Source organism: Rhinolophus sinicus, linkage group LG09 (genome assembly GCF_036562045.2).
Source record: "Rhinolophus sinicus isolate RSC01 linkage group LG09, ASM3656204v1, whole genome shotgun sequence".
In the NCBI taxonomy this organism is placed as follows: Eukaryota; Metazoa; Chordata; class Mammalia; order Chiroptera; family Rhinolophidae; genus Rhinolophus; species Rhinolophus sinicus.
The window spans coordinates 79,706,859-79,729,928 of NC_133758.1; the positions used below are offsets into that span (position 1 = coordinate 79,706,859).

Here is a 23,070-nt window from a genome sequence, read left to right on the forward strand (position 1 = left end):
GGGCAGGCAGGCATTTAATTCAGTTATTTTAGACTTTCTTCATCCAACAACCTAGATTAGTCTTGTTAAATTTTACACTTTGGTAGAAGAATACTTACTCTAAATTCATGACCTGGACTAGAGAATATGTACATTTAAGACTAACTTGAAACTTCCTCATTGCAGACCCCATACTCCAGCATCATCGAGAAGAATTAAATATCATTGGATCATCTTTGGGCAGTCCTGTTTCAGAAGACTCAAAGGATGTTGAGGATTTGGTAAACTGTCATTAGGTAATTCTTACAGGTAGTTCAGGCAAAGAAGCCACACTATTAATTACAACATCTCCAAAGAAATAGGAGCAACTCCCAAGAGGCTTAACTTACCATTCTGCTCTGGCTTTTAAATAGCTACAGTGCTTAAGCCACATACAGTGTTGCTGCTATGACTTTTTACCTCCTTTAAATGTATCATGAGGTCTAGTCTTATGAACATGTGTGGCTGAGTGGAGTGGGGGGAGCTTAACTACAGCGATCCCTGTGATTGGTGCCATTTGTCAGCAGGGAATTTCATTCACGTCAGCCAGTGAGAAAAGTTTAAAATCACCAAAGCTTAACTACTGTTTTAAAAGCAGTAATGTTCATCTCTAAAGGTCAGTCAGGAGTCTGTCCGGTCTCAAGTGGGCCTGTTCATGTTTCAGAGCAGTCACATCAGCGTGCTCTAGAGCTTACCAGTGACCACACCACCTTCAAAGAGATTACCGTTAGTTTCAGACCTGACCAGCCCACGAGGAGACAGTCCTAGGTGACTGTGGCAGTTACCTTTGGTTTACCCATTGCTGGCAGTGGGAGCTCATTTAAGCTGGATAGAAAGCATTAACAGTTAAGAACGTTCACTACAGGTATTTTTATTATTTGTAAAGGGAATATGGATGAGAGTAGTAACAAAACTCATCAGAAGTTAAGTAGAATTTTCACTCCCTCAGAACCCACTTTCATCAGTTTACAAAATTAGCACTTTGAAGTAAAATTAAATGGGAAGGAAGTAAAGTTCCCTATTCTATACCGTAACTGTTTCTTACATGTTTTGCTATATAAATTATCCAGAAAATAGCTAAGGACGGTATCAGAGTTTGCCATTCACTTAGTGCATTAGCTGGTGAGGGTGCGATATAACTGCTCCCTCTCGGGCAATTTAAAACAATAAAATTTGCTTCTGTAATGAAAGGAAACAAATCGAGTCATTCCTATGCTAAGGTTAAACCAAAACTAGCCTCTTAGGGCTTTAATGCATATAACCCCTACAGAAAAGTCACAAAAAAGAAAAAACCTTGTATAAATTATTTTATTTATTATTGTAATTAGACCTTCACAATCAAAGTTGTCTTTTCACCGTCTGTGTTTTGTTAACGTGATATTAAATTGTAGTTATAAGCAAAAGTTGGTTGCCTAGGGAACAACTGTATATTCAGTTTAACAGAAATAAAAGAATATTTGTCTTAAAATGTAAGATTATTTGTTACATAGCCTTTCGCCATGCAATTACATTATAAAAATTTTTAATTTCAAAAGTGAAAATTACTTGTGCTGTCTGAGGGCTGGAATGTTTAAGTGCAACATCAGCTCCTTAAAGAAAAAGCAAAGTGATCTATGATATATATCCCCTGCAAGAGGGAATTTAGATTTACAAGTAACATGAAAATCATGTGTCAGACTTGTGCAGGAGATTCTTCAGCAGACCTTACCCAGCCTTATTCACAGTCCTTATAGCTTTGAAGAGACCTGGTAAGTATTTTCTTTGGCAGTCTCACTTTCCCACATCATGGAAGTACAGGTTCGCACATATACATAACATGATGATAGAAAATAAAATATAGTAAATTAGATTTCTAAATTTCGGTTCTAAGTCTCCTTGTCGATACCAGTAGATCTAAAAGAAGAAGAATTAAATATAAGTGTAAGTAATAGCCGTGGGGTCAAGTATTTAAAATGAAACTAATTCTTTCTCCCATAAATGAGACAGTCTTCATTAATCTATCTGTATTCCTGAGGCTAATGCAGGCAGAATTTAATTCTTATTCTTTACAATTCAAGTAGTACCAACTGAGTTTCCACCTCCAAGATTATACTTAACTCCTGTTTTCTCAGTTAACTTTGTGGTAAGTTCAGAACCACAATCTACCAATCATTTGGCAAGCCATCCAAGAATATGTACCTTCTGCACATATTTTAAATATATTTGAGTAAAAGAAACAATTTTTTGAGGCCCTGGAAGGGAAGCCAACTTTTACATTTATATAGCATTCAGACTGCCAATACAAAATTGGGCTTCAACACACGTGTGTGTATATGGTTTAAACTAGCTCACTATTAGTCACTCCTGGCTTCAGGCTGGGAACAGGAGGAGAGCATCTCTGGTAGCTTTGTTCCAAAGGCTCCCAGAGTGGGATGTAGTCTTCCCTCAGGTCATAGGACTACAGCAGAAATCAGCAAATTAGAGGCTTGGAGATAATCCCACCATTTAATTTTAATTCAGATAAGCACAGTATTGTTATGATTTAAGCCCGATGTGAGTCGAGACAATTGCTTTTAAGGGTTTACGGTTTTGATTCTGCTTTTCCTTAAAGGAAATAAAACAGCTAACTACCGACTGACAACTGGGCAAATAACTAACTGAAACCCACCACCATCTTTGTTTCTTTACCTAAAAGAAAGGCTTTTTTGTAATAAAAGCAAACATTCTTGTGACAAGAACACAACTGCAGCTTAAGAGCAGTAATCGCACTTCCCAAACCCTGTTGGGGCCTGTATGTAGTCGTTGAAGGAAAATGAGTTAAGTAAATTACATCAACTCTTTGACCACCTAAGTGTTTTAACTATTATTTTCCTTCTGTTTTTTAGCTTTCAAGGGAACAGTTTCCCTTTAGGGTTAACTTTGGGATTTAAGAGAAAAGAAAGAAACTCAGATTAAAAAAAGAAAACCCTGCAATTAGTATTAAGAATTCCGGCATCTTTGGGAGGTGGGGTGGAGTTGTAATTAGACATAACCTTTCATATAGACCAAGGGCTAATCTGTCCTGGGCACTGCAACCTTCAAACCTCAAAGATACGTTAAATTCTAAACAGTACTCACAAGTATGCAGGCAGTAATACTACTCAAAGAGATGCAGACAGCAAAAAATATATTCAACGGTTTTGGAGGTAGTTGAGGGAAAACAAAAGCACTGATCAGCGTTACCTGTATGAAGAGAAATTACATCAGGCCTCACAAGCAATTCCAAGACTTGGTTAGACTGGAGTCTAGGCAGTGTAATATTACAAAGTGCCTCACATTGTAAAAGGACACCTGCCACCAGATTTGCCTTCTGGAATGTTAATGCATTTAATAAAATATTTGTAAACATGCTTGTGTTATTTCTTGTAGTACCCCCTCTTTGTAACCTTTTCCTCATTTATAAAAGGCAACAAGACATAGAGCAGTGAAAACTAAACTCAAAATAAACTCTTCATTAACAAAGATTAGAAAGCATTTCAGCTTCATTCCCAGGATTAATCATTGTATTGGGAAAAATTCTAACCTTTTTGTTAATATGAATACTCCATCAAAAAAATAAAACCAAAACTGTTTTTTGCTTAACATGAAAAACACTGAAAGGTTTCTAATGCCCTGTAGAGTTCTGTTTCTACCATAGATACAGCAATATATCCATTCCTTCTATTAAGTCGTGGAAACAAAGTTCATTGAAATATTCTTACATTTAATGAAATGTGCCAATGTCATTGTCAGTATGTGGAAAATAGAGCTTTGTTTTTACTTTATTGTGATAGCACCACGCCGTAGAACAGGATGAAAAATTACTATATGCTGACCAAATCTTTTTAAACCAAAGAATAATGTGCTTTAAAAACAAAATAAACTCAATATTAGCAGGAAAAATGGGAGTTAAGATTATGTACAGAAGGGCGTTATTGGTAGCCACTGACATATACATATTTATTTACTAGGCAAACAAAAAACTAAGTTAATTTGACTCATACTGTCTCACGTATTGAATCAGAGTGGTGAGGGTGAAAATCAGTTCAGCTACTCCAGTTACCACTTGCAGTTTTAAGTGGTAATAAAATTGAAAGCATTAACTATGACTGGAATACTTCACATGCTCCTGGACTGGCCCCATTTAAGTACTTTTTGGAGAGTTCGCTGAATCACAACACTCAAGTTTTCAAAACTTTGGCTAAGAGCCTGGGTGACACACAAAATAATGATACTTACTAGAATCAATAAGGATGTTAAGCTGCCAACAACTAAATTGATGATTCGATCCTGAAAGAAAAAAAGAGTTTTTGAGCCATGATGGATCCACGGCACTTTCAGAAAAGTACAACGCGAGGCATTGGGTGATTAGAAGAAACAAAGATCCTGGCCCTCTCTTAGACGTACAATTGCCAGAAAGGCCAAGTGGGAAAAGGTACTCTAGGGAGACAGGGACAACCAACGAAAAGATTTCTACAGGAGGGACATTTTTACACGTCTTTCAAAGACTGAGAAGGATAGAATGGACAAGGCAGGCTTACAAACAATCCATGTGCTGCTGGAAATGGTATGAGAAGCAAAGGGACTGGAGCATTCGCGTGGCCAGCCCAGCCTTGGTTACAAGCATCAGGAACCAGACTAGATGATGTCAAGTGCCATAATGAGTTTGGACCTATTTCTCACAGCTCAGGCATCCTTGTCTAATGCAATTGCAAAGTAGATGCTATTGCTTGAGGGATTGCAGAATGCCAAGGCTGGAGGCGAATCAGACCATCTGACCACTAGTTTTCCAACGTATTTAATAGCAAAAGTCTAAAATATATACACAAAAGTAGAATCATTTGATTGATTGGGGAGCCTGGGGTCCTTATCCGCTGAACTTTCTTAGCATTCCCATCTCCACCCCAACCAACCTGGCATGAAAAACTTCTGCTCTAACCCAATCCTCACTTTATGGGTTAAGGTAAACTTAGGCCCAATGTTTGGTTAAATTATTTGCCTAAAGTCACACAGCAAGTGAGAAGTGATTCTGAAATGATTCCTAAATCATTGTCACTGCTTAGATTTAGTTTCAGTTCCAGGGTCTAAAATGTTACACTTTATATATATTACTAATATTATTAGTAATATAAATAACATATATATAATACTAGATTGATAGAAGTCATTTACAGAGCTTACAGAATAAGGTCATAAGGGTTTAAGACCTGACAAGGAAACACTACGGACAATGAGAATACCAAGTATTCTTATTTCTGAGAAGTCAAAGCTGAGTAATGAATCAGTAGTCCTACAGATGCTTTTGGTGACGTGTGAACAGAGAACGGCAGGATATGGTATGGGAACAGCCAATAAAAGCTCCGAGATGGGAAGGGTACAGGAACAAGCACAGAGCAGCCACTGAACACTCATTTCCAAACTGTATTTAAAGATAAGAATCCAAAGTTAAGAGGGAGGCAAAACTGGGAGGGAAGAGGAAGGAAAGGCTAGTATTGCATCGGGTGTGCTATGGAGGACAAAGGCAGCAACTCCAGCCACACCCTTACTAAACTAAACTAGAAAGGCTTACACCAAATCTTACCAGCGCCTCAGCTAGAGAAGCCTACAGAGCACACAGGATTCTGAAATTAAGGACCAGTTTTTGGAAAGAGAACCAGGGGCAAATCTATTATTCCCCCACAAAACAAAATAAGTGTGTGTTTAACGTCAATGTGTATTCTCATATGTACAATCTATTAGTGGCAGCCCCACTGTGTTTGCCTTGTGACAGAGGGTCAACTAAGCTCTTCTGGTCTATTCCAAAAAGTCAAGAACACCTGCTCCCATCTCTAGGAGCTCCAGGGATTTGAAAAAGCTTACGAAGGTCTGCATACCTCACCACAGCTCTCTTACCAATGGAAAGAAGCCAGTGACGAGGTTCTGCCGAGAGGTAGCCAAGAGGAATCACTACTCTGAATAGCACAGCAAGTTGCCAACCAGGATCAAAGCGCAGGGGAGGGCGGAGAGGTAAAAATAATGGTAAAGGGACAGTAACTATGCCAGGAGTTTTTGTAACTCTTTTCTAAAATATCCTGGGATGAAATGGTATAACTTTTACAAACGGCAAAACAGGCTCAGGGAAATCGAGAACTTGGCAAGTTCTCAATACCAGGAAGTGATGGAGACAGGACTCAATGCCAACAGAACAGAATCCATGTATACTCCGAGCTGGAAGAGCAACTGCTGGTCTAGACAGGTACCAAGTGGCAGATGACCCCTCAAAAAGCCTGTCAGCAAAGTACTACTGTGAAGTGTTTCTCTTCAGGAATGAAGATGTCCTCATAAGTGAGCTTTTTCAGATTGTTGAACTTACCCATGCAAGCCCAACTGGTTTTAATCATTCATGGAAATATATCTAAACTTTAATGAATACTTTCCTGCTTGCCTTCTAGACAGTTCACCAAATGGAATTGCAAGACACCTTCATGGATATCAGTTACTCTATTGTTATCGCACAGTCTCTGGGACTCCCAAGATGGGATGAAGTATTGAGGATATGGCAGAGGGTTTCTCACAGGGTTTTCCTTCTCCAAGCCGAGGCCTTGGCTTCAGGCCTTCCACTGTCAAAGTAACCATGAGTCCCGGCCAAAAAGACAGCAGAGGTAACTGGAAGACCTCCTCCTGTACGCCTGCTACGCAAAGTGTGGTCTGTGGCCCAGCGTACTGGTCTCTCCTAAGAGTGAGAAAAACAGAGTATTGGGCCTTTCCCCAGCACCTACTGAATCAGAATCTGCCTTTTAACAAGATCTTCAGGTGATGTGTGTGCACATTTAAATTTCAGAAGCATTGGTCTAAAGTTTAGAGTCTAAACAAAACTATTTTGAATATTGAGAAGTTCAGACCATAGGGTACAGTCCCTTCCCTGGGCCCAGAGACTGTTTTTCAGGGCTTCAGCCGCTGCCCAGCTCCAATCCCCAACGATAAAAAGGATAATAGAGAATAATTATAGAGCCAGTAAGTTAGCATTCCAGAGGAGTTTTAGAATATACTCCAAATCAGAACTAGAGTCCATGAAGAAAAATTTATGGAATGTACGCAAACTCAGGTTACTCTCACTTCCATAGCAAGTCTCTATTAACTCAGTTATTTCAATTTCTTAGAGCTCTGTCTCCTCCCATTTTATTATTACCTATTTCCATCTACCAAAACTATGCTCCCCACCCAGAGCTTTAAACCTTATGTTGCTGCTTATTTTCACTCCCCGAGAAAGCTTAACAGGGCCAGAGTCAGCCTTGATCCTTACCTGCAGAGAGGACAGAGAATCAGGATGTCCTTCCCAAAGGTAAACACTCAGCACCAGGTTGAGAGATAGTCTTAACTCATATACGTGCACATATGAGCACATGAACATATAAAGAAACATACACATACGTACATAGTATAGCTTTGAGAGGGATTCTGACATATTACCTCATAAGTCATTTATGGATTCATGTAAACATTTATCTCAATTATATTTCAATGAAACTGGAAAAAAAATTATCCACTATATTCCAGATGCAAATATAATGAATAAAACCATCCCTACCCTCCAGAAGTTTACATTATCCAGAGCACAAGAGGGCGCTAAGGAGAAAGGAAGTTCAAGTACGGTGGGCCGTCAGGGAGAGAAAAGCAGAGAAAGTCAAACTTGAAAGACGACTAACAGATGAACAAGAAGGAAAAGAAAAGGTGGTGCATGAAGAGGAACTTCACAAGAACCCCAGGGAAAACAAAGGCGGGGCTGTTAGAAAAAGAAATCAGGCACGTGGCGATAGCTGATAAGTGAGCAAGATTCCTGAGAGCTGAGAGGAAAGGGGCCTGAGCTCAAAGGAGTCACATCTTCATCCTCCTTTGAAATGGGAAAAGAGAAAAAGATGGCAATACATTGTAAAGGATTTATACCCGGGATGGGTGAAGGTGACCCTGTGACACAAGTAAGGAATACCTTATTTCCATTTACCAACAGGTAACTATTAGTTTCCAGGAGACTGATTTGCCTGAGGTCATACAGCCAGGTAATGGTTAAGGTCTCCTACCTAATGCTCTTTGCAAAATGCAGGCCTAACGAGCAGTTCAAAGGTCTAAGAATCCTTACACCAATATATATGAACCCTGAAACTAGAGTTAAAGACGTTGCAACGCTCTCATCTGCATTCAGCCACTGGCTAGGTACGTGACTTGAAAAGGATCCCTTAACCCATTTGGGGCTAGCAAATCAAATGCTATCTGGTCCCTTCCTGTTTTACCAATTTATGGCTCTAGAGCGTCAGCACCAGAGCCAGAGTAGAAGACCAACTCCCCAGCAATCAAAAAGCAAAGGAGCCTTCAAGGCTCTTAGACCCAGGAGAAGGGGCAAACTTCTGGGTCTAAGAAGAGTGTGCTGCATGGATCTATGCAAATACAGGGACCCAGAAAACGCAGCTACTTCACACACAGTCGTTTCTTATATTGACCCATAGAAAAGCTGAAGGTATTACGTTCCCCAGAGTGAGGTGGGAGGTGGGATGGCTGACGTGCCACACTCCCCATCGGACTGATGATATCAGGAGGTGAGGCATTTGGGAGGTGCCAGGTCACAAACGGGATTAACACCCTTATAAAGGAGGTTCCAGAGAACTCCCCAGCCTCTGCCACCATGTGAGGACGCGATGAGGCGTCTACAACCCAGCAGACAGCCCTCACCCAGTCACTCTGGTCTGACTTCCACCGTCCAGAGCAGTGAGAAAGAAATGTCTGTTGTTTACAAACACCCAGTCTGTGGCCTTTTGTTAGCGCAGCCCAAGTGGAATAAGACATCCTCTATTTTTGAAACATATGTCCCTGGCCAGTCTTGTGCCACCTTCTTCCTGTCCTCTTCTGTTACCTCAAGTATTCAGCACCTGCTTTGCCAAATCCCTCTTTCTCCAAGCCCCTCCTCTGCTGCCCTGAATCTGGTCTTCACTCATATCCACTGACTAGGAGGTCCCCTCAATCTGTTACCCCAAAACTCTGACGTGAGGGCTCCCTACCAATCTCTGACCACAGAGTCAGCAGATTCAGCAACGCACAGACTTCCTGTGAGTATGTTCATCCCCTCGTGACGCTCAGAAAACCTAGTCCCGAGTCACCTTCAGCCCCCCAGCCTCTTCCATGCTCTGGTGTCAAGCCTTGCTGTGACACCTTTCAACTGTCCCAACTTACCCGCCAGTTTACTCGTGTGTCCCCTCCTCTCCACCGTAAGGTCCCGGAGGCTAAGGTCCAGTCTGCCTTGTTCCCTGTGGGACTCTGGGCCACTGCACACGGCTGTATGGCTGAAAACGAGCCCAATGCTGCCCCCTGCCAGCTGTGCAACCCGCACGGGCCTGCATCCACCCAGAGGCAGGAGCACTTTTGTCTAATTCAGATAAAACAAAGCCATATGGCTGTGAGCGCTGCCACTACCCAGAGTGGACATAACCTTCTGATCGTACAAAGGTGCCACCGTATTGGTGGATAGTGGCACTGGTCATTTCCCTCTGCCAACCACCGTGCCAGCATATATTAGATACTCAAATACTAACTGAAAGAACACACGGAGTTTACTACAAATCTGTGTTTTGAGTTTACAACAAATTTGTGTTTTGGGCCCTCCCTATATTTCCATGGCCTTTTATTTCAGGGTGACTATCCCTGTGTCTTTCCAGAAAGTGGTTAGAAGCTCTACCTCAACTCAGGCTCCTAATCCCATTCTTGAAGCGTATATACCAGCAGAAAGCCTTACAATAAAAGATACCACAAAAAAGAGGAAAGCTCCTCCCCCTTTCATTCCTTCTGGCCTAAAGAGGACCAGAAGGTGACCAGCTTCTCTGCCAATCCTGCACCCCTTCCCTGGCTTCATTAATTATCTCCAGCCTCATTTCTATGTTGAATCTCTTCCCTCATGGAGTCCATCTCTGGCCCCAAAATTTCAACTCCCTCCAACACAGAAGAGCCTTCCAGCCATCCTGCTTCCAACTTTGATGTCAAGCCTTCATTCTCCCCTCCTGACATGGTAAGTGTTACGAAGTTAGGAAGAAAATAAAACAGGGTAAATGAGGATTCAGTGACCAGGGTGGCGATGGGGGGCCTTAGTTTTATTCAAAGAAATTCTGTCTGAGGATGTGACATGTGAGCAGGGGCCTTTATAAGAAAAATGAATGAGACATTGCAAGGATCTGGGAGAAGGGTATTTATTGCAAACAAGTCAGTGCAGTAAGTAAGTGCAAAGGCCCTGAGTCGGAAGTAAGCTTTAGAACTAAAAGGAAAAACCAGCAGCCAGGATGACTGAAGATTAATAAGGAATGGAAAGAAGAACAAGGATTTGTTTAACGCCTTTCTGGCTCCCCTGCAGTATATACATGCTCCATGGGAAAAGATATACCATCCAGCACATAGCACATTTCCTGGGATGTAATATAAACATGGTTAATAACTGAATAAAAGAATACATATGTGTACACGCAACAACCTACAGCCTCCAGAAGGAAATCATACTGCTTAGCACAGCATTCAAGGCTTTTAACCAAGCACTGCCTTTCCTGTCCGTGCCTCCCAAGTTCTAGTCCAGCCACACAGGAACACACATTCCCTTGCCACTTCCTATACGTTCCCGCACCCACCCGTGACACAAGCTGGACCTCCTGCTTGGGATTCCCAGTCACCTTCTCCTGTCAAACATCTTACTTTTGCTTCCAGGTCTAAGACTCAAAAGCCCTCTGATCTGATGTCCCCGGTAGAATTATTCTCTTACTCCATGCTCCCTGGCACTTCACTCATCCTTTAATTAAAGGGTTCAATCCCATTTTAAATTCAGTACTCATCCTCCCTAGCCCACGCTTTCTTCAGGTCACTGAAGACAGTGATTATCTTCTCTTGTGAGGGAGAGAGAAGAAAGGCAGTCTATTCAGCATGTAGTACATGTCCAAAGGGCACCATTTCCTACCACAGTTAATGTGGAAGGAGTGATTCAGACTCTTGAGCCACATCCTACAATTCTGTGTCCAAAGTTCTGTATTTCTCAATCACACTTAAGGGTTCCAATACCGTAAATAAAAGGCCAATTCTCAGAAATGGTTTTCCTTTCCTTCTTCCAAATCATGGTGGATAACTTCTTGTCAGGAAAGCTCTGGAAATGGCCTGGTCAACCGCCTAAGGGGCAGCCCTCGAGGAATAAACATACTGAGAGGATGTGAAATGCGGGAGAAAGTTTGGGCCGAGCTGAAGCAAGAAACCACAGGCCTTACCAGTGTGTTTAACTTGGTTCCTCCAGAACTAATGGCTCTGACGAAGCAGGAGCTTCCCATCAAGCCGTCACCAGGGACAACCCTAGGGAGAGCATCCACTGGGTGGAGAGCGAGGGGACACCTTTTCTCTGGTCACAGGTACTACTGTTCTGAGACTTGCAAAGGAACACCAGACTGAATGGTGCCAGGAGGACGCATGAGAAAGGATTTATGAGAGCGTGGGCACACCCACACTTTACAACTCTCACACTCTGAATTCTCTCAGATGCACCCTGATCATCTCCAGCGCTACGTGTAGACCTGAACACCAACTTTCCCCTCATTTCTCTCAGAAGTAAAGGACAGACATTTTTAAACATTTCCCTTATTTCAGATTCATATTCTGCAGTATCTTTCCGTTGTGAGTATTTTGGGGTACCCATCCTGCCAGCTTCTTTCTCAGATACATGCACTTGAAATACATTCTTTCCACTGAAGCACCACTTATGGAAATCAGATCACAGTAAAAATAGGAAACCTACTCCACATGTGTTAAGGGGCAAATGATCCCTACAGGTGGTGCCCACAGGAAGCGCCCAATTTTTACGTGCTGACCTTCAGAACGGGAGGCATACTGCAAGGACTGTGAGGTTAGGAGACTGATAGACCTGACTTAGATTTATTCTCCTGCCATTTACCTGCCTGTGGCCTTGCATCAGTCACTTCACTTTCAAGCCTGAATTTCCGTATCTGTACAGGGGTAGAGCGTGCAGGCTTGCTGTAAGCATTAGATGATATACGGAAAGCACCAAGAACACAGTAACTGATATTTAATAGAAGATTGGTAATGGTTGCTAATATGGTATTAGAATTTTTTCTACCACATCTCATGGGCGTCTAACCAATGAGAGCTTAGGCTCCTCAGAGATCAGTGTGAGCTGAGTTGGTCCCATGCCCTGACCCCAATTTCCAGGGCAGCCCCCATTTCAAATGCATTCCATCATTCCCACAGAGATACTCAGGTCTGACAACGCACATGTGCCTATGGCAATTCAGAAAACATGGTCACTATACCTACACATGGCCTATGGGCTGATCCGAAGAAATAAATGACTCAATTCAGTAGAGCCAGGCTATTATCAACAGACCTGCAAAAACCGCATCTACAGAGAGGAGAACTCAGGAGACCATCCGCTCATGAGAGGCCAGGCCTCCGTTTCGGTGTTTTTATACAATACTGCATTATGTTTACTGCTGGCCTTTTTACTGACGCTCAGCAAGGAGGGGAGAACCTGAAGCACTACTGCCCGTTTTGGCATCAGCATTCCAGGTTTCTGAACACCAGCCCCCACCTTCTCCTGCTGCTTCAGCATGTCCCGAGAATGCAGGTTACTTCTTGGTGACACTGAATTCTCACTTCACTTTAAACTTAATACACATAGACTTGAGAACTGGGCAAGGGATTGTGCCTACTGCTAGGAAGTCTAGAGAAATGAGGCCACTGGTTCCTCCGTTCAAGGAGCTTATACTCTGGTCAAGAGGCAAGATCTTTATAACTCCCTCACAGCACAAGGAGTAAGTGCTGGGACATCTCTGACCGCCAGGCTCATGGGAGGAAAGCATGGATGGGTTATAAGGAAGCTTCTAAGGCAGGGAGGTAGACTGAGCAGAATTCAGATATTTGGAGAAGAGAGGGTGATACAAAAAGGAGAACAGCATTTGACAGAGCAAGGAGGCAGCTAAAGGAAAGGGGTCCGTGGGGAGGTGCCAGCCTGGACGAGGTCCCCCAGAGCCTGGTTAAGACCAGGGGGTGTCAGCCCTCCCTACACACCAGCATCCTCTAAGGAGCTTTCTAACAATACAAATGCCAGTCCTGTGGTCTTGGCATGGGGAGAGGACACTTATCAGAAAAGGAATGAAAAAAGTCATGGCATCTATCAGCCTGAACTGTTTCTCCAGCATAAGAAACGGCAACCAAAGTGTTTTGGAAGAGAGGCCAGGGGACAACTGATCCAGTCCCTGGGGTGACTAGCCCTCCTTTGAGGGAGACAGGAGTTGGGCTCCGAGGATCACCCAGAAGCTCTGTCAAAGGAAAGAAGCCAGAAGCCTGCACTCCTGGGAGGACAGCCTGTGGGGCTCTGGGAAGGGGAGAGGCGGCAGGCAGGCAACAATCTGAACCACAGCTTTGTTCTCAATAAAGCAGTAACCCGCACACCCCCAAAAAGACCAGCAGCAGCACTCTAATCTTACACTATTATTTGGAGAAGGCAAATGCCCCAAGTTTGAATTGCTTGACTCGGACTACAGGTCAGAAAAGACCTTGTTTTTTAACCATTTTTGTTTAGTTGCGCCTTTTCTCTTTTTTCACAGGAAGAGGAGAGGAGGTACAGGAAAAATACTTCAGAACATGGAGCTTTTGCCTTGGAACCAAATACCTGAGCTTCAGGGCCCACGACCTTGCCCCTACACAGAGGACCCCCACATATTATCTGAGTTCAACATATGTGACTTCTCCCAAAATCATTCACTGGTCTTATATCACATCCCAGTAGGAATAGAGGGACAAGAATTGTCATTACCCGTCTTAAGAGGACGAATCACTTATTTGGTGATCAGCAAAAACCAACATGCTGGTCTGGAAATTGGTTTACACGACCTTGCACCAAGTGTGATATTCTTCCTTTTCCTGTCTGCATCAGCAACACACGCGATACTGGTCTGCTTTCTCCCCTCAGAGACATCCTGTCCCTCCCCTCCAAGGTTCATCAGTCTAGACCGGCTGAAACTGTTTTCAGATGATCCGGCAAATCAAGAAACCAAGATTACCTCACAAGCCCCAAGGATAACTTAATGCCCGTCCATTACATACAAAGATGGCACCAACTGTGTTGTCCTAAAGCAAACTTTTAAAGGTAGCCATCGGCAAGAGAGGGTGGACTAGCTCTAGGTTTTAGTTCACCCGGTGGGGAGGAGGGGGCAGGAGAGGAACAGGGGAAGGTGTTCCCTAGAGTAACATTTCCCAAAGGGTGCTCTGTAGAAACTTGTCTCACTAACGCTCCTGGTGGGGGCAGGGGGAGGTAAGAACTGAGTAGGGCATTGTGCCAGGGCTAAAAGGCTACACCACCAAACAGTACAGGAAGCACTACTTTCCCACCCTCTCCAACTAAAGTACCAGTGAAAATTAGCGTCCTAAAGTTCTGAGAAGTCCCACAGTAAAGAAATACATTTCACAAACATGACTATGACCACCGTAACTAATGATTCACTTGCTTACAAACACGCCATCCAATACATTACTAGTAGCTGCATGTGGATCCTGAGCACCAGCAATGTAGCTACTCCAAACTGAGATGGGTTGTAGGTGAAAAACACACACTGGATTTCAAAAGCTTAGTATGGAAAAGAAAATGTAAAAATATCTCCATTTTTTATATTGGTTATATAATGAAATGACAGTATTTTGATTTATGCATTGGATGATAGTATTTTGAATAGAGTTAATGCCATCTGTTTATACCTTTTTAATATGGCTACTAGGACATTTACAATCATGTATGTGGCTCACATTATATTTCTTTTGGATAGTGTGCTCCTTTAGAAAGTGCTAAGCTATAGCACAGGCTTAGAAGCCTCAGATATACTGTATTATCGTAGCATTTGTGTCACATTTGTTTTTCATCTGAAAGATATGTACTATACTGCCACATTTGTTTTTCACCTGAAAGAGAGGTACTCTCTTAACCATCCTAGAACTTAGGATGGATAAAAACAGATGAAAAAAGCAACCAGACATTCTGACCAGGAGGCGTAAGATAGCCCACTGTGAGCAACACATGATTCCAAAGGTATCAAAGAATGAAGGACATATTTCTTAGAAAAAATGATCATCTTTCCTTTTTTGTCTATTATGACTTAGGTATTTGTGTAAAGACAGAGAACTGTTTTGCTTTGCATTTCACTCTATGACTCTATCTGTACAGTTATTCCTCAATATGCTAAAAATTGAATAAATTTGGAGTTCAGTAACTGAAATCATTATGTGTGAGTACAGTTGAAGACAGAGGTACCCTCGGGGATTGCCTGCTGGGTTACATATTTATTGTTCTATAGTAGATTCCACTATCTTGCACTCACGCCATGACTTTGGGTGAACCACTGCACCTATTTCCTGTGAAAGGGCAATAGGTAAGTGAGTATCTACAGTGCTTTTAGCAGTACATGGCACAGGCTGCATAATTTACTATCCTATCAACTCATGAAAGGAGTTGGTGAAACCTTACCATAGAACTAGCTGTGTGACTGAACAAGCAGCCTGCTTTACAGTTCAGCTTCCACAGTTGTAAAAGAGGAATGACAATGCCCATCTTGTAAAAGAATTCGACGATCAAACATGGGAAAGCTGAAAGCCTAGCATGTTGCCTGGCACTTAGCAAACACAACTTCCCTCCAGACTCTGCTCTGTGGGTTTCGGTCATCTTTTCCTTAAAGTTAGGCACTAGACCTGAAGCTCTAGTTCTTTCTAAATTTAAAATTGAGAGGCTACATATGGTTGGTTGTTGTAAGGCAAATGTAAGAGCTCAGAAGATCTGTCAGATGATGACAGGAAGGGTGTTTTTCCCTTGTTTGATTTTCTCCTCAGAAGTGATAGTTCACTAATATTAAGTTTCCACTATAAAGTGACTATTGTGTCATTTCCTGGCATCTGAAAGAGAACAAACTGGGAACACCTACATGCAGGCACCAGTGAAGGGTTTCTGAGAGTCCCCCAGAATCCACCCTGCTCTGGCAGTGACTGTCCTCCGTGGGAATAGTAAGAGGAGAAACTGGTCACTTTTATTTGGGAAGCTTGGGGAAGTATAGTATAATATAAAATATAATATAATATAATACCAGGTCTTATATTAATTTTTGCTCCAAAAGACGCATTAGAGCTGATTGTCCAGCTAGGTCTTATTTTCGGGGAAACACGGCATTGAGGCCCCATCCCTGTGACTTGCCCACTTCAGGTCCTCAAATAAAATCATTTAAAGATGGCTACCTCTTTCTTCATGTCTGGCACCTCAATTTATAAGAAACATGATGTTTTCTCCATTCTCAGACCAGAGGTCTTTCTCCTTTTCCATTCTGTACAATTTCTGTGTCCAATCATTGTCAGCTCCACAGAGGGAGCTCAAGGGAACTCAGAGTAGCTGAATCTACTGTTATTAATATAATGCCTAAAGATGCCTCGGTAATGCCAGCGCTATATACTCTTGTACTAAATATGTATGCAATAAACAGAGACACATTTGGAATAGCAAAGTTTTTGGATGGGTTTCAAATGGATCATAGGCAATAGGAAACTTACAGTCATTGACTATTTAGGCCCAGGTAAGTCAGAAAACATCAATATTTGTAAGTGTCTATATAAATCAACAAGTCCATTACCAAGTCATCTACCTCAGTGCTCAGAGGCTATTGGGTTAAATGAGGTCAGAAGTCTGCATCACCCAGAACACCAATCTGTGAACCAAGGCATGTGGGGGAGTATTGAACCTCTTAGCTCTCAAAACAGCTGGACAGCCAGATGCCGTGGATGTGACCCCTTCAAGTAGCAAGCTGCCGCTACTCTCTAGACCTCAGATCCTCTTCTAGTCAACCCTCAGTTTATGAACATTCATATCTGAAAGCCCAAGGCTACCAGAGACTAACTGGGGAAACCAATCTCTAAGGTCTTCCCCAAGCTTCCAAATAAAAGTGACCAGTTTCTCCTCTTACCCCAACATGCCTCCTCTATGTCCCATAATAGCAGAGATCCAACCGCATCACATTTGTTTATGTATTTCCTCCACCTAGCTGAGTTCCTTGGACCTCTGGGCCTATCACATAATGCTCAATAATGTTAGCAGAAATAGAAACATCTACTGGACTAGAGCCATGCTTCTCAAACCAGGTGCACTGTGGACTGAGATAATAATGCACAGCCACAAGATAAACAAGGTGCATCTTCATAAAGATCAAGCTTAAAACATTTTCTTATTAAGACACTCTACAGGAAAGCAAAATAGAGAGTTTAAAACATACTAATAATAATTAGTAGCCTTTGCAGCAGGCTGGCAGCTTCCAGATTCAGGGCTCTGCCCCAGACTCCTGGGTGTCTATCCTTTCTGCTACAGGTCCCTGCCAAAGCTGAGAAACCCAAGAAGCTCTGAACTCGTGTGCCCTACTTTCTGAGAGGCTGAAAGCAATTTGTCAGCGGTCAAAGATTACCAATGGTACTTTCCAGGTAAACAAAAACAGGCTAATCTTGGCCAAACAACTCAGAAGAATAATGCTGAGGACCGGAAAAGGACTTCTCTTCAATGACTGGCCCAGGACATCACATGATTAAGCTTGTAAGAAGACATACTTTTTAAAAGCTTAAAGTAATGCACGATAGCTTGTTTGGCTCCAGAGACCCTTTGATCACTTCCTGGAATGGATGCCAACAAAGAAAGTCATTTAACGCCTCTCCTCTTTTTCTTTGCTTGACTGCCTCGGCAAGAAACCCTTAACGGCTGTATATATCAGAAGCTCCTAGGCCTGGCTCTTTTTTACCAAAGCTCAGGTGCACATCTGAAGCCTTTTGAAAGCTAGCACTCCATCTGGAGGTGCGTAAGTGCAAACACCCTACCCACATCCCCCGCCTCAGAGGCTTCCGCACTCCACTGAAGGGCCCCCAACAGCCCAGAACTTTCTGAACTTTTCCCCACTCCCAGCCTTCAAGGATCTTGGCCAACCCTGTCCCAAAGGAGCCGAGTAGCAGGGCAAATATCTTCAGAGGAAAGTGGGGTTGAAGAACCCGCTCTTTCCTCCTACAAGAGCTTCAGGGACCACAGAAGGACCCAGTCAGGGTTCTGGCAGCGAGGGCAGGCAGGCAGGCAGGCAGGCAGGCAGGCAGGCAGACACTTAAACACACACACCTAGGCTTGGAGTCCCGGTCCGCTCTCACCTTGGCCGACGTCTCTCCGAACAAAGGTCTGTTGTCCAGAACACTGGTGCCGTAGATCCTGGTAGAGAAGTCCTCCATTTTGGGGTGTCTTCACTCTCCCCAAGTCACTCAAAACCGAGCCAGCATTCCCTCTCTAAGTCTCAGGTCCTCGGCTCCCCAAGGCGCCAGGTCACCGGACACACATAGCCGAACCCCTGGAGCGTCCGGGAAGTCCCGGCAGCGGCGGTGGGTGGGCGTTCAGACCCGGGGGATCAGGCAGCTCCGCCCAAGCCCCGCTCTCCTCTTCATCTTGAGCAGCTGCTGCAGGAAGTGAAAGAAAACAACACCTTGTAGCTGCCTCTTCGCGGGACCCTCCCCTCCCCCACCCCGCCCGAGCAGCTCCCACTTCCCCAAATCTCAGCGCTCTGCCCGCCCGGCTCGCGATCGCACGGTCCGCCGGGCACTGCAGCGCGCAGAGCAAATCGGCTTCCCCTCGCCCCGGGCCACACGTGACTCCCACCCCTCTCCGCACCCCCGGCCTTCTCAATGTTCTACTGTGAGCGCGCAGACCTTCATGCTCACGAGGGAAAAGTTTTCTTGGAAGAATTCATTCAAAGCCCCGCTCCAAGCCCTCTGCACCTCTTCACCCCCCTCCAATTCCCCAGCGACGAGAAAAGTTAGTTGCCGAAGGAGAGCCGAGCACTCCGCGGAGCCCTCCCGCCGCGCTGCGGGTTCAGGCCCAGCAACTTGGATCCCCCTCATGTGTTGCATCTCCTGGCGCTCGCTGCGGCAGCGGTGGCCACACTAGCGGCCTGGTGAGAACAAGCAGAGGAGAGAATCCCGCCTCGGCCCTTCAGTTTGGTCACCCTCCCGCGAAGCCCAGCGCCCGCCCCGCGCCCGCAGGCCAAACCTCGGCGTCCCCAGCCGCCTGCACGCTGGGGAGTCCTGGCTGAGCAGGGGACCTCAGGTCCCGGGTCCACACCTGCGCAGGGATTAGGTGCCGCGGCTCAGGGGTTAGGGCGAGACGCCTGGGGAAGAAAGACACCTTTCCGGCTGGGGGCGAGCTGGCGCGCGAAAAGGGCGCTGCGCTGCGGGTCTCCTCTCGTATCCTCCGGCCCGGACCCGCGGCCACTGTCGCAAACCGACTTGGCCCGCCCAGGTCACGTCACGGCCGAGGCCGCCAATCCTATGTACCGAAGAGACGCATTGGCTGCGGAGCTTTATTTCTAGAGGCGCCAGTTTATTACCCCGTGGAATGCCCAATCTCCCTGGCTGCACGTTTCTCAGCATCTTAGTAATTAGCATCTGTGCGATCCACGTGGGCAAAGAGCATTTCTGAAGACAGCTTTGCATTTGTCTGAAAGCATCTTAAACACGACCAGCCTGTTTTAAACACCCCAGTCTCGGCACAACAGGACGGAACGGGGTCATTGATAAATCTGGTTTCGGGTTGGTAGTATGCTTATCTTGTTTTGATCTGTGATAAGGATCCTATGTCATTTACAGAAACAGTGGGGAGATAATGTGTGCGAGGTATTTCTTCAACTTGTCCACTCATCCTGCTAGTGATGGTGCTGATTAAGCATGTTTGCAGCCACGGAGAACGCTTGGTATGTTGAGCTCTTCTGCGGGTTTTAGAGCATACAGAAGTGGAAGTGAATAGGTCTCAGAAGCAACGTAATGTCACTCTGCATTTGGGGACATTTATAAGTATATGAAACAAACGCATCCACGATAGCTTCAGGAGCTTTCCTGCCCACTACAGCTGCTAGACTGAAGTAGAGCTCTGACAATGTTTGTGTGCAGCGAGTGCCTGTGTTAGCACATGTAGCCACGTAACACTTAGCGTCCAAGCAGGGATTCAGGTGGTCTCTCAACAGTTTATGACAAGGTATTAGGACAAGGGATGGATTAAGAACCCCATAGCTACAGATTTATAATTTGCAACACTGGGTAGAATTGGATGTGGTGCATATCTGATCTACTAGTTACATATTTTATAAGTGATCTTCTGTTTGTTTAGGACTTTTTGTTGTAACAGGAATGCTACACAATCATGCACCGGGTTCTATTAATATTACAATGTTGATTGGCCCAACAAATAACTTGATTCACTCACATTCATTCAACAAATACTTTTGAGAACCTGCTGTGTCCCAGGCAACCACCAGGCAGGGTAATATACTGATCAAGAAACAGGCAACGTAATAGTGTCCAGGCTGGAGTGGAAGATAGAGGCACGTGGTTACAGTCTAGAGAAAGGAACAAATATAACCTCTAAGAGCACAAGCTTTGAAGTTGATCATATCTATCCTCAAACTTTGATGCTACAAGCTGTATGATCTTGGGTGAGATATCTAACCTCTTTTTAGGTCCTTCTTATATAAAAAGTGATGATTAATAACAATAAATGGAACTAGAATATCTAAGTTCAACCAGTTTTAGATAGATAGATGATAGATAGATAGATAGATAGATAGATAGATAGATAGATAGATAGATAGATACAGAATATATGACACCTGGCAAGTAAGTATCCAAATGGTGGTTGTCGTAAATATGATGAGTGAGACTTATGGTCTACATGGGAGGGCACCCACTAGCTTCAGGTGGCAGGGGAAGCTTCCTCCAGGAGCCTTCTAAAGAGACCCCAAAAGACGAGTGTGATTTAGCCATGGTAAGGAGGAAAGTCAAGAAATCCGGACAGAGAGACCTGATATTTTTGTAGGGTGTATTTGAGGAGAAAGATTGAGTCAGGGGTAATGAGCCTCTCACTCTGGAGCTGCTTAGTCTCTTGTCTCATATTAATTCCGTGTCTCTGCTCCATTATTTTTCCTAAGAACCATTTCTTCATGATTACTACTTCCCAAAACTTCAACTTATGGCTTTAGCTTTAGTTTTTGGTGCTAAACTCAGAGAAAATGGATCTTGTAGCACCACTGACCACCACTGCTTTGGAGATTCCACCTTAATTTTTCAGTTCAAATTGTCATGAAAAATTTTGATTGGGTGAGTCCAGATTATGGATTGGTTTCTACTTGCCATCAGGTCCTCCATCCCCAACCAGCCAATAGGTGGGACCAGATAGAATATATATGAGGCCTGACAATTAAGTTTGCGAACTTGTTGCAATGATGTTGCTAACCTTTTTTTGACATCAGAGGTTATTCATTATGAGTTTGTACCAATTGGACAAACAGTTAACCAAGGTTACTATTTGGAAGTGTCGAAAAGGCTGCGTGAAAAAGTTAGACAACCTGAACTTTCACCAAGAATTCATGGTTCTTGCATCACAACAATGCACCAGCTCACATGACACTGTCTGTGAGAGAGTTTTTAGCCAGTAAAGAAATAACTGTATTAGAACACCCTCCTGTCTCACCTGATCTTGTCCCCAAAGACTTATTTCTTTACCCAAAGATAAAGCAAATATTGAAAGAAAGACATTTTGATGACATTCAGGACATCAAGGGCAATACAATGACAGCTCTGATGGACATTCCAGAAAAAGAGTTCCAAAATTGCTTGGAAGGGTGAACTAGGTGCTGGCATCAGTGTATAGCTTCCCAAGGGGAGTACTTCGAAGGTGACTTTAGTGATATTCAGCAATGAGGTATGTAGTACTTTTTCTAGGGTGAGTTCACGAACTTAATTGTCTGACCTCATATCTTCTAAGTTTCTCCCCCTCCAGCAGAGTGGGGTAGAGGATCACTTAAATAAAGAAGAGGGTATATGTGGCAATCAGTGACAGGGTTATCCAGTGTCTTACCACTCAGAGTGTGGTTTCTGGACCACAAAATCAGCATTACCTAATAACTTGTTAGAAATGCAGAGCTTCAGTCCTTGCCCCAGATCTACTGACTCATACTCTGCATTTTAATAAGATCCCTAGGGGATTCATATGCACATTTAAGTTTGAAAAGCATTTCCTTGGTACACCTCTATTTTTACAAATTGGGCCACAGGTGATGTAGATTACCCTCCCAAATACCATAGCTCCTCATTTTTTATTTTCTTCATTGTGCTTCAGCCACTCATTCTAATGCAATATTCTGGACTTTGTCAACAACCCACAATTGCACCATGTTGGCAATATGTCCAGAGAGACCATTTGGTAAGTCTTATCCTCCAATCCTTCCAATTCACTCACTCACTCACTCATTATCAGTCCTTTGGCCACTTTAGTGTCTCTGATCCTTTGGTCTCTTGACTTTCTCCCTATGGGTCTACTCCCCTGTTCTCTCTTCCAAATTAGATTATGTGCTCTACCACTATAATTGCTCTTTTGATCATATCCTGTTCCCTTGTCCCATTTATTTTGTCACACTTGTGCAGAAAGTCCCCTGAAGTATTAATCTTTCTGCCTTCTCAACACCTATGACCAGGTGTTGATTGTAGCCAGAGGGGGGGAAAATCATTAATGCTCCCAATTCGAGTAATTTTAAATTCAGAGCAGCCAACCTCAACTGTGCCCTTAAAACCAGCTGGAAATCCTATGTTGCCTGGGTAACTCTCCCTTACCCTCAGCAGATGACTGTCACCTACTTCACAGAGAAGAACCCAAAGCCATCAGATGGGAATTCCCTCAACTCCCCAGCAAACTTACACATTCACCCATATCCACCCTCATCCATTTCTCTTTCCCTTCAGTTGGAATGGAAGAGATACCTGTCCATCTCTCATGTTTTACAACTCATTTACACCCCACAATCAGAGGGGTCTCACTATTATGATTGTATTTTTTCTATGAAAAGCATTTAAACATGCTCAGATTCAGCCATGTTACAACAAACAAGCAAAACACTTGCATTAATCTCATGTCTCCCTCTGGCTACGACACTGTCTCCATACCCTCTGTGGAACCCT

At 43.7% G+C, this 23,070-nt stretch overlaps 2 protein-coding genes across 17 annotated transcripts in view; one reads left to right on the top strand and one right to left on the bottom strand.

Moving 5' to 3' along the window:
- Nucleotides 1–1,486, top strand: part of DMTF1 (cyclin D binding myb like transcription factor 1) — a 45,252-nt gene extending 43,766 nt beyond the window's left edge. For all 8 annotated transcript variants that reach the window (XR_012498868.1, XM_019749749.2, XM_019749752.2 and 5 more), the window contains one exon: nucleotides 166–1,486. Coding sequence is in view for 7 of the 8 variants with exons in the window: in XM_019749749.2 (XP_019605308.2) it covers nucleotides 166–275 (110 nt within the window). In the remaining variant the exon portion in view is untranslated. The remainder of the gene's footprint in view (nucleotides 1–165) is intronic.
- On the bottom strand, nucleotides 1,311–19,398 carry TMEM243 (transmembrane protein 243). 9 transcript variants are annotated; one of them, XM_074340678.1, is made up of 6 exons: nucleotides 19,250–19,398; nucleotides 18,226–18,525; nucleotides 4,255–4,305; nucleotides 3,115–3,219; nucleotides 2,350–2,455; nucleotides 1,781–1,911 (listed from the first exon to the last, which is right to left on the bottom strand). In XM_074340678.1, the coding sequence occupies exons 2-6, from the start codon at nucleotides 18,301–18,303 to the stop codon at nucleotides 1,871–1,873; spliced, it is 381 nt and encodes a 126-aa protein (XP_074196779.1). In that variant the 5' UTR covers nucleotides 18,304–18,525; nucleotides 19,250–19,398; the 3' UTR covers nucleotides 1,781–1,870. The 9 variants fall into 9 exon arrangements, with proteins under 9 accessions (XP_019605316.1, XP_019605312.1, XP_019605313.1 ...); XM_074340679.1 differs by having other exon boundaries at nucleotides 18,226–18,522; nucleotides 19,250–19,366; XM_074340677.1 differs by having other exon boundaries at nucleotides 18,226–18,522; nucleotides 19,187–19,364.
- Nucleotides 19,399–23,070: the final 3,672 nt, after the last annotated feature.

Bases quoted from the DNA above. Each gene is read 5' to 3' on its own strand.
- TMEM243 (XM_074340678.1), bottom strand. From the start codon at position 18,303: ATGGAGGACTTCTCTACCAGGATCTACGGCACCAGTGTTCTGGACAAC. The intron at 3,220-4,254 runs GTAAGTATCATT...CTCTTCATACAG, and splicing joins TAACATCCTTATTGATTCTA to GTAACGCTGATCAGTGCTTT. The intron at 2,456-3,114 runs GTGAGTACTGTT...TTTCTGCTGTAG, and splicing joins GTATTACTGCCTGCATACTT to TCCTATGACCTGAGGGAAGA.